The sequence below is a fragment of the Macaca thibetana genome, chromosome 3 (assembly GCF_024542745.1).
Source record: "Macaca thibetana thibetana isolate TM-01 chromosome 3, ASM2454274v1, whole genome shotgun sequence".
NCBI lineage: Eukaryota > Metazoa > Chordata > Mammalia > Primates > Cercopithecidae > Macaca > Macaca thibetana.
In genome coordinates, this window is record NC_065580.1 from 154214538 (window position 1) to 154225414 (window position 10877).

Below are 10877 nucleotides of genomic sequence, written 5' to 3' on the forward strand. Positions count from 1 at the left end.
CTCAACTTCACCAGGCAGGGCCCGACCTCGCTCAGTCCGGGTTGTCGGCAGGACAGGGGGCCTCTCTGGCTGTTGGCCAGAGGCCGCTGCTCCCAATCCCTGGCCACCTGGGCTGCTTCAGTGGGCGGCGCATGGTGCAGTAGTGGCTTTCTCTGGGCGCGTGAACAGAGAGTGCTGGCAGGGTGGAGGCCCAGCCTTGGTGCCCTGGTTTCCGATACATTCTTTCGTCTTTGCCCCATTCTGTTAGGAGGCAGTCCTCAGGTCCAGCCAGGGTGTGGGTGCCAGGAGGTGGGTACCGTGGGGAACCATCCCAGAAGATGCCCTCCACGCTCCACCGAGGACTCCGGGTGTCACAAAGTAACTCCCTGCTACAGGGGGCCCGCTGTGGCGGCCGAGTCCCATGTTCTTGCCCCACCTGGCACCTGTCCTTGTTCCCCTGTCACAGGCTCTGCTGGTGCGGACGCCAACTTCAGCAGTCTCTACAAGGCCACGTTCGACAACATGACCTCCTACCTGAAGAAGAAAGAGGAGAGACTGCAGCAGCAGCTGGAGAAGAAGCAGCGGCGCCGGAGTCCCCCGCCCGGGCCCAACGGACAGGCCAAGAAGATGAGGCCCGGGGAGGCGACCTTGAGTTGCTGATTGTGGCGGTCAGTGGTGCCTCTCACCTCAAATTAGGAAAAGCTTTTTCACTTGTTCCCCTGCATCCTGGCATCTCCCTTCAAGAAGGAAAAGGTGAGGTCAGTTGTGACCAGCTCAGAGGACGGGACTGTCCCCCGGGCTCTAGAAAGAACATGCTGTGTCACCAGCACAGGCTCTTGCTGGGTGCCTGTGCCCTCTTTCTGGTTGAAGGGAAGCCAGACCGGTGGAGTGGAAACTCTCGAAGCACTTCCTTTTCACGTTGGAGGCCGCGTGCGAGCCTGTGGTGGCAGCAGCTGTGTTTCTGCTGTTCTCATCTGCCCTTCACGTCTGCTGCGTCTGCCTCTAGGAGCATCTGTGGGCCGATGTTTCTGGCACAGTGGACTTTTTCATGTTGTTCCCGCCATCTCAGCGTCCAGGTGATGCGCTGCCCCGCAGTAGCTGCTCGCCGCACAGGCTGTTGAAACGCAGCATGAACGCTTCAGCCCGCCCCAGCCCCAGCCCCAGCCATACCCCTGTGCTCAGGAGCTGCTCCTGGAGAGTGGCTCCCCTGTGGGAAGTGAGAAATGTGTTTCGGAGTCACAGGGAGCTCTGTCTGGCAGCGCTGGGGCAGACGGTGAACTTGTTTCAGGAAGTGTGAGCACACGGGCCCGGCTGGCACCCAGTTTACAGGGAGGTGATTGAGGACGTCGTCGTGATTTGATTTGACCTTGGCGCACACTGCAGAGCCGCAGGGATGTTGCTGAATTTCAGTCACCAGTCAGCAAGGATGAACCTTTGCAACCTCCTGGAATGTTTAGCAGCAACATAATGTACCAAGCGAAATGCCTGGGTGCCTGCACCGTGTGCGAGTGAGGCGCACACTGTGAGAACTGGGAAGAGGCTTCTGCAATGGGCAGGCTTTTGGGTGCGTCACGTGATCCGTTCAGGCCGGCTCCTGCCTGCTCTCCAGTGATGAAGTCTCCACACAGGTACAGGTTCACGCTGGCGATGACTTTGATGTGGGGTATCGCTGGGGACTGAGAATCCTTTTGTGTATCAAAAGCTGGAATGCTTCAAATTTTTCATAAGTGCCTTGTTTTCCTTTTAACACTGATCTGGAAACAGTGCTGTCTGCAAAGCTGAGGCCCACTCCTCTCTGCTGGGGATCAGGGGTTTTAGAAGGCAGGGGCCACGCTGGACCACCGTCCTGTCCGAGCAGCCTGGTCTCCTTCACGCTGCTGGGGCATCTGGCGCAGGGCACGCTCTCTCGTTCATAGTCTGCTTTGAAAGTCTTAGTTTTAGGAGAGGTTCAGGTTTGCCTTGCTGGCATCTTCACCTAAGATAGGGGCTGGCAGACAGGCCCATGCGCTGCATCCCGTCCGCAGCCTGATAGATGGCCTGGGAATGGCTTTTTTACGTTTTAAAAATGGTTGAAAACAAATTAAAAATATATTTCGTGACATGAAAATCATGAAATTCACATTTCATTGCCTGAGAATAAACTTTTATGGACACAGCCATGCCTGCCTGTCCACGTCTCATCTGTGGCTGCTTTGTGCTACGGCCGCAGAGCGGAGGGGCCTGGACTGAGACCGAATGGCCTCCCCACAGGGCCGCGTCTTTCCACGAGGACTGCAGGGCTTCTCCGAGGCTCTGCTTCCTCCCCAGCGGTGCCGGCTTCCTGCTATTCCTCAGCATCCTGCCTTGGTCCTGAGTTGGTCCCTCTGCCGGTAGCCGTTTGTGTGTCTCAGTGGATGGTGCAGCCGCCTTCTTCCTGGTACCTTGACTGATAGACTGGTTCCTGTTCACCTGCCGGAAGTCTCCCGGAAATACCTCGTACAGTTGTGTGGGTGGAACCCAGCTCCGCATGTGTTTAGGGTTCTGTCTCTTGCCCCTTCACCCAGAACAGCAGTACCCACCGCCTTTCTGTCCGCTGTGACTGCCTCGCAGCTGGGTCTGTTCTGTGAGACGTCGCCACCCTGATTGCCATCTGCGAGGATCTCACGCCTTCAATTTCATCTGCTCCCTTCCGTTATTTTTTAGTTTCTGTGTATTCTACTTTTGGGACATTCATTCCTTGGAGTTTGTTCTACCTCTTTAATTAAGAAAATGTGGTCATTGTATTTTTTTTTTTTTTTTTGAGACAGAGTCTCGCTCTGTTCCCCAGGCTGGAGTGCAGTGGCGTGATCTCGGCTCACTGCAACCTCCGCCTCCTGGGTTCAAGCCATTATTCTACCTCAGCCTCCCAAGTAGCTGGAATTACAGGCACCCACCACCATGCCTGGCTAATTTTTGTATTTTCGGTAGAGATGGGGTTTTGCCATGTTTGCCAGGCTGGTCTCCAACTCCTGACCTCAGGTGATCCTCCCGCCTCGCCCTCCCAAAGTGCTAGGATTATAGGTGTCAGCCACTGCACCCAACCTGTTGTATTTAATTCTAAGCACTTTCTTTGAGACTGTCTCACGCTGTCACCCAGGCTGAAGTGCAGTGGTGTGATCTCAGCTCGCTGCAGCCTCAGCCTCAACCTCCCAGGCTCAAGCAGTCCCCCCACCTTGGCCTCCCAGAGTGCTGGGATTACAGGCGTGAGTCACTATGCCCAGCCCCTCTTTCTCCACTTTGCTTACAGTATGCGTACTGTACATCTGAAAAGTGCATGTGAAATGCTAGAACTGGGATTTCAGCAACTGAATGCACGTGTGTGACTACCCACGAGAAGCAGGACACTTAGCACCTGCTGAGAAGCCCCCATGCCCATGTTCCCTTCTAGGCACTGCACACGCGTGCTGGCCGGCCTGACCTCAGTTTCCCTCTGTTGCTCTGGCTGCTTCTGCTTCACCCTCTGAGGCTCATCCCCCTTGTTGCTTGTGGTTGTGGATTGTTCATTCTCAGTGCTATGCCAAGTACTCCATTATGTGAAAATTCACAGCGCGTTCATTCTATTATTGATGGGCGTTTGGGTAGTTTCCACAGTTCGGCTGTTAGGAATAGTGCAGTGATGAACATGCTGGCACCTGTCTTCTGTTTTTTTTTTTTAATTTTTAGAGACAGTCTCGCTCTGTTGCCCAGGCTGGAGTGCAGTGGTATGACCTTGGCTCACTGCAACCTTAGCCTCCTGGGCTCGGGCGATCCTCCCACCTCAGCCTCCTGAGTAGCTGGGACTGCAGCTGTGTGCCAGCATGCTGGCTAATTTTTGTAGTTTTTGTAGAGATGGTGTCTTGCTCTGCTGCCCAGGCTGGTCTCGAACTTCTGGCCTCAAGCAGTCCTCCTGCCCTGGTTTCCCAAATCGCTGGGATTACAGGCATGAGCCACCGCCCCCAGCTAGCATCTGTCTTCTGGAACATATGTAAGCAATTTCTGTTGGGCGTGTACTTGCACGTGGAATTGCTGGCTCTCAGTTAATGCACGTTTCTCTTAGAAGATCCTGCCAGTCCTTCATCCCAGACTCCGACTTCAGCGTGGAAAACGCAGTGCATCCTCATGCCTCGTGTTCGTGACTGTGGTGGCTTATGATCGACTCGGAAGGCCCACAGTGTGTGGTGTGGAGTTTTGCAGGGGGCCGACCTGCGGTTCCTACAGACTGGTGTAGGAGCCAGTGATGCTGCCCACCTACGATCCAGACCTAACCTGGATCCTGTTCTCTGAGGCCACCTTACCAAAAGCTTGGCTCACCCAGTCTTAGATCACTCACCCTGGGGGAAACCTGCCACAAGGTCACGAGGGCACTCAGCCAGCCTACAAAGGATACCATGGCAGAGAACTGAGGCCTCCTGCCAGCAGCCAATAGCAGCTGACCAGCCACGAGGGCCCCTCCGGGAAGGAGAGCTCTCTGTTTCTTCCTGCACCCCGTATATGTTGACGTGATACGTTTTTCTTTCTGATCTCCCTTGTGATTTCTTTGGTCCGTGGGTTATTTGGAAGTATGGTTTAATTTCCAAACATTTAGGGTTTTCCTCCAGAATGGGTTGTTTCTGGTTTCTGGTTTTAATTCCATTGTGGTCTCAGAATTTACTTTGCTGACTTCCCTCTGTTTAGATTTGTTGAGCCCTGTTTTGTGCTTCATGGTTGGGGGATGACGATTGCATGTGCATGTGCAGAGGTGTGTGGCCCCCACACGGCGTCTCCAGCTATCCCTGTCTTGCCTCTCCGTGCCCAGCGCACCCTTCTCAGCCCTGCTGTGTGACCCTGGAGCTGGGCCCTGCCTGTGCCCTCCTTTGCAGGTTGGCACAGTGTTTGGCTCTCACTGGAAGGAACTGGAGGGACTCCACAGGAGGGAGGGCCTGCCCTCCTGGTTCCAGTGTGCTTGCTTTTCCTGGCTTCCATGGTGCGTGCCTGCCAGACCTCACAGTGGGGGCGGGGGGGGGGGGGGGCTCTCAGTGACAGTCTCCAGGAGTTTAGCGACACCCAGGTTCATTCATCATGGTGGGAAGGATTCCTGCTAAGCTTCCTTGTCTTTGTCCAGCTCCCAGGGGGTCTGCCTCCCTCCTGCCCCAGGGAGAGCTTCTGGGTGAGTCTCACTGGCACGCCTGCCCCGGGTTTCCTGCTCTCAGGCCTTGGCCTGCTGCACCTCGGCCAACTGCACCACCTGGCACATCATAGCCCCACTCAGGTCAGAGCTGCGTCTCAGCCGACGTGGGGTTCCGAGGTTCTCACGGGGATCCAGACTCAATGCTTGTAGGTTTGTTGTCTCAGTCCTGGAGGTGGAGGTTCTCCCGAGGTCTCAGCGCCCCTGTTCTTGGAAGTCTCTTTACATGTTAGTGGAACCCTCTGTTCCTTTTGAATCATTCTTCATGTTAAATGTTTCTGTCTCTTGACTGATACATGATGTGTCAGTCATCATGTAAGTATTCTGCGGCTGGTTTTGATTTTTTTCTCTTTATCCCTGGATTTCTGTAATTTGATAAGCTTTAGGGTATGTGTGTGTGTTCTGGGGTTTGTCAAGATTAGTGGGATTTGTCATTTTTATGCAATTTGGAAATATTCCAGCTATTCACAGACTCCTACCCTGCCTCCTACAGTCCCAGGCACTCGAATGGGCTGCTTGCTCTGGACTCATGGGTCCGTGAGTCTCTGCTCACATTTTTCAGTTTGCGTTTCATTTTCGGTAGATTCTGTTTTCACGTCTTCAAGCTCACTGATCTTTCTTTTAAGCTGCTGTTACGCCATGGCCGTTTTCCGTATGAGCCATTGTATTTTCTCATCTCTATAAATTTGGTTTTGGTATTTTAAAAAATGTCTTCCAGGTAGGCTGGTGCTCACACTGGTGATCCCAATACTTTGGGAGGTTGAGGCAGGGGGATTGCTTGAGCCCAGGAGTTTGAGACTAGCCTGGGCAACACAGTGAGACTTCATCTTTAAAACAAATTTAAAAAGCTAGATGCTGTGGCTCACGCCTATAATCCCAGCACTTTGGGAGGCTGAGGCCAGTGGATCACAAGGTTAGGAGTTCAAGACCAGCTTGGCCAATATGGTGAAACCCTGTCTCTACTAAAAATATAAAAAATTAGCCGGGCACAGTGGTGCACTTCTGTTGTCTCAGTTATTTGGGAGGCTGAAGCAGAAGAATCGCTTGAACCTGGGAGGCAGAGGTTGCAGTGAGCCAAGATTGCGCCACTGTACTCCAGCCTGGGCGACAGAGCAAGACTCCGTATAAAAAAATTTAAAAAAAATTAGCCAGGTGTGATGGCACATGCCTGTAGTCCCCAGCTGCTCGGCAGGCTGAGGCGGGAGGATCACTTGAGCCTGGGAGTTTGAGGCTGCAGTGAGCCATGATCGCACCACTGCATTCCAGCCTGGGTGACAGAGTGACTATCTCAAAAAAAAAAGCACACCAGTGTCTTCCATTTCTCTTCTAATCATAATCATGGCTTTAAAAAATACCCTTGGAAAAAAAAATACCCTTGAGCATATGGAGCAAATTTAAGATAATTGTTCCTTTTCTGCTAATTCATTGTCACTGTCATATCTAGGTCTGTTTCTGTCGACTGTGGACCACTTATGTGCAATCTGTCGGCCAAAGATGAGCTTACTGGGATGTAGCTCCATCGTAAGTCAAGGAGCATCTGTGATTTGTCCTCTGCTTGTGGGATATGTTTTTCTGCTACTGAGTCTGTCTAGTAAATTTTTGATAATGAACATGTGGAGATTTACATTGTTGAGTGCGAAGTTTTGTTACGTTCCTTTAAAGAATGTTACACTTTCTGGCAGGCTGTTAAGCCCCATGAAGATTAATTTGGTCTTTTTCAGGTTTGTTTTAAGCTCACTAGAGTAAGGCTGGAGTGGCCTTTCCTTGGGATGATTTAGTCCTTCCAAGGTGTGACCCTAGAATCCTGTGTATTCAGAAGTGTCTGCACACTGGCTGGAGGGACGAGGGTGATTTCTGTGCAAGGCGCAGGAATTGTTTGTCTTACCGTCGGGGGATTGTTCTTTCCTCAAAAGCTATCTTCGGAGTCTCGTGTGTCAGGCTGGAGTGCGCAGGAATGCAAGTTTTCACGCCATCTCTCCCGCCTCAGCCTCCCAAGTAGCTGGGACTACAGGGCCCACCACCGGGCTAATTTTTTGTTTTTTAGTAGAGACGGGGTTTCACCATGTTAGCCAAAGCTCGACTCTTTGGCCTCCCAAAGTGGGGTTTTGAGCCACCGCGCCCGGCCAAGGTGTCCTGGGGTTTTACAGAACGTGTAGGTCGGTGTTCATTCAAAGACCCTGATGGGACCCTGGTGCGTGTTTCTCTCCGTCTGTGCGGCTCCCCTCCCCTCTGCGGGTATTCTGTCCCAAATTCTAGCTGCCTTCGCCTTACCTACACCAGGGAGGCCAAGGGGCCTGCCCAACCCACTCCCCTTCCAGACAGGGTGCTCCCATCTCCTGGACGGCTGCGGCCCCTGTGCAGAACTTCTGCAAGGGCACCTCACAGTCTGGGGGCCTCTTCCCCAAGGAGTCCCCCGGTGGTGACTGTATTGCCTCAGGCTCACTGTGTACTAGGCAGGTCACATTGATGCTGCCTGAGGGGCAGGGGTTACCACCCGGTGGTTCAGGTGAGAAGCCCGAGGTCCAGGTGAGGAGTGTCTGGCTGCCCATGCGGTGTTTGGACAGTATGCCAGCCCCTGCCAGGAGGCCCAGCTTCGCCAGCCCAGCCCGCGCCCCCCAGGAAATGGCCCAGTTTACTTCCCTGGGGTGAAGGCCCTTGGCTGGCTGAGCGTCCCCTCTCCCAGCACTCGGAGGCACCTACAGTTGCTCGTTCATTTACTGCTGGGAGTGGAAACTCATACGCTGAGCGGCAGTGATGCTGCGGAGCTGACACCAAACCCCACACCCGCCTGGTCACCTGCTTCACCGAGGGCCTCAGCCCTCTGGGGTCAGGCGGCCATAGGGGTCCTGCCTATGTGGGACATCCGTTCTGTGGCGCTGCTCAGGATGGCACACATGGCGGGGACTGGCCCTGGGGTCGAGGCATGGGCTCAGCTACCACTCTGCAGGGATGCAGCCAGGGGCCTCTTCCCGGCTGAACCATTTGGACCAGAATCGCACAGCAGCACCCGCTCCCCTACAGCAAGACCTCACCCAGGGGTCCCCACGGAGGAGGCAGGGAAGCTTGAGAGTCCCAGAGGAGTGTGGAGTATGCACCATGCTACACACGTGCATCATACATGTACGTATGCATGTGCCACACCACATCACACCATACATGCACACACACACACCACACCATACTACACTACACACACTCGTGCACCATACATGCACACCCACACACACATCACACGTGCACATTCCACACCATACATGCACACAACCACCACACCATGCTACACTACACTATACACATGCACCGTACATGTACTTACACATGTACCACACCACATCACTTGTGCACACTCCACACCATACACGCACATACCATACCACACACTATACACATGCATCTTACATGTACATACACAGGTACCACATCATGCATTCGCATACCACACATCCACATACACATGTGCCACTAAACTCACGCACCATACATGCACATTCATGTGCTGCACCACACCACACTACACACACGCACCATACATGCACATACACTCATACATGGCACACATACACCATACACACAGGCATACACCACATATGCCACACAACACACACATGCACGCACCATAAATGCACACACGCACAACCACACACACATCACATATGCACATTCCTGCACCATATATGCATATATTCATACACCACACATATTCATACAGCACACATCACATCACATCACAGTACACCACACCATGTATGCACTTATGCACCATATGTGCACATACACTCACATACATACACTCACTACATACATGCACACAAACATCACATACGCACACTTGCACCATATGTGCATTGTGCACATACACGCACCACATTACACTGTACACACGCCACACCACATGCGTACACATGTCCACTCGTGCACAGACACCATACAGATAAAGTACACACCACATATACCACACACATTATACCACTTACTACACCACACACAAACCATACATGCACATGCATACACACAAATACCATACCATCCCACTCACACCATACATGTACATACACACCCTACACATGCATACATGCACACAGCATCAAATACACAGACACACCACACATGTACATGTGGTATACAAACATGTGCCACACTGCATACAGCTATGCACACACAAACACACCAGACCACTTACACATGCACACACACATTATACTATATAGACACCATACAGACACACACCACACCACATACACGCCACATAGATATGCACATACACAAATACCACATCATACTATTTACACACACCATATATGCACGCACACCATACAGACACACCACACGCTCATACACCTGCAGAGTTGGTCTGGAGATGGAGTCACTGCAGCCAGCAGGGGTGGCATGCAGACAGGAGGCCCTAACTCAGGCAGGCACGGCAGGTACACAGAGGTGGCCCCGGGAACCCTCCTCCTGCCCAGCCCCTCCCATCTACCCACCCACCACGTTTGGGGGTTGGGGACCTCCAGAGTAGATAGGGGCTTGCTTCCAACAGATATGGGAGAGGGCACCCATTAGGGAGAAGAACACAGAGGCCTTGGGAGTGAAAACTGACCATGGAAAGCAACAGGAACACATTCTGCTAAGGAGTGGAATGAAAATCCCTGGAGAACAAATTCCTGAGCAGGAGAACGGAACGGAAGAGTCAGCCGAGGAGGGTAAAGAGATGGGAACAGGAAAGAAAACCTGTGGGACGAGATGTTGCTGTGTCGATGTTGCTCAGGCTGGCCTCCAACTCTTGGGCTCAAGTTATCCTCGTATCTCAGCCTCCCAAAGTACTGGGATGATAGGCATGAGCCATCACACCCAGCCAGAAAGCAGAGGTTTTTTGTTGTTGTTGTTTTTTGAGACAGAGTTTCGCTCTTGTTGCCCAGGCTGGAGTGCAGTGGTGTGATAATGGCTCACTGCAACCTCAACCTCCCACGTTTAAGAGATTCAACCTCCCAGGTTCAAGAGAACCTCCTGAGTAACTAGAATTACAGGTGTCCACCATGCCTAGCTATTTTTTTGAATTTTTAGTAGAGACGGGGTTTCACCATGTTGGCCAGGCTAGTCTCAAACTCCTGACCTCAAGTGATCCGCCTGCCGCGGCCTCCCAAAGTGTTGGGATTACAGGTGTGAGCCACTGTGCCTGGCCTTCATTTTGCCTTTAAAAATCTCTGCTTGGCTGGGCGCAGTGGCTCACACCTGTAATCCTAGCAGTCTCGGAGGCCGAGGTGGGTGGATCACCTGAGGTCTGGCCAACATGGTGAAACCCCATCTCTACTAAAATTACAAAACTGAGCCAGTTGTGGTGGTGTGTGTAGTCCCAGCTACTTGGGAAGCTGAGGCAGGAGGATTGCTTGAACCCGGAGGTGGAGGCTGTAGTGAGCCAAGATCGTGCCATTGCACTGCAGCCTGGGTGACAGAGACTCCGTTTCAAAAACAAACAAGCAAACAAATTTGACAGGAAACAGTCACACAGTTCAGAAAGGATTATGCAAACCAGAATCAATAGTGACCTGATGATTCCGGGTTCCTGACGGTTCTAAACCACGGAGGCTGAAGGTCCCAGCTAAACAATGACAGCACCTCGGGGAAGTGGGGGAGACGTGCAGTGGGCTGTGGAAGGAGGCCAGAAGGATGCAGGCCCTAGTCCAGGCTGCTGGTGATGAGAACTAAACAGGGTACAGGGCGACGAGCAAGTTCTGGAGCC

The 10877-nt window shown here is 52.7% G+C and overlaps 2 protein-coding genes across 10 annotated transcripts in view; one reads left to right on the plus strand and one right to left on the minus strand.

Moving 5' to 3' along the window:
• The window catches only part of WDR4 (WD repeat domain 4), a 30683-nt gene extending 29222 nt beyond the window's left edge, over window positions 1–1461 (plus strand). For 4 of the 8 annotated variants that reach the window (XM_050784431.1, XM_050784433.1, XM_050784434.1 and 1 more), the window contains one exon: window positions 446–1461. In XM_050784431.1, the coding sequence (XP_050640388.1) occupies window positions 446–1100 (655 nt within the window). In that variant the 3' untranslated portion in view covers window positions 1101–1461. Of the gene's footprint in view, window positions 1–247 lie in introns of all 8 variants that reach the window. The other 4 variants (XR_007724230.1, XR_007724229.1, XR_007724231.1 and 1 more) reach the window with 4 other exon arrangements.
• The window catches only part of NDUFV3 (NADH:ubiquinone oxidoreductase subunit V3), a 379957-nt gene that overhangs the window by 50859 nt on the left and 318221 nt on the right, over window positions 1–10877 (minus strand). The gene's annotated exons all lie outside the window — the stretch shown is intronic.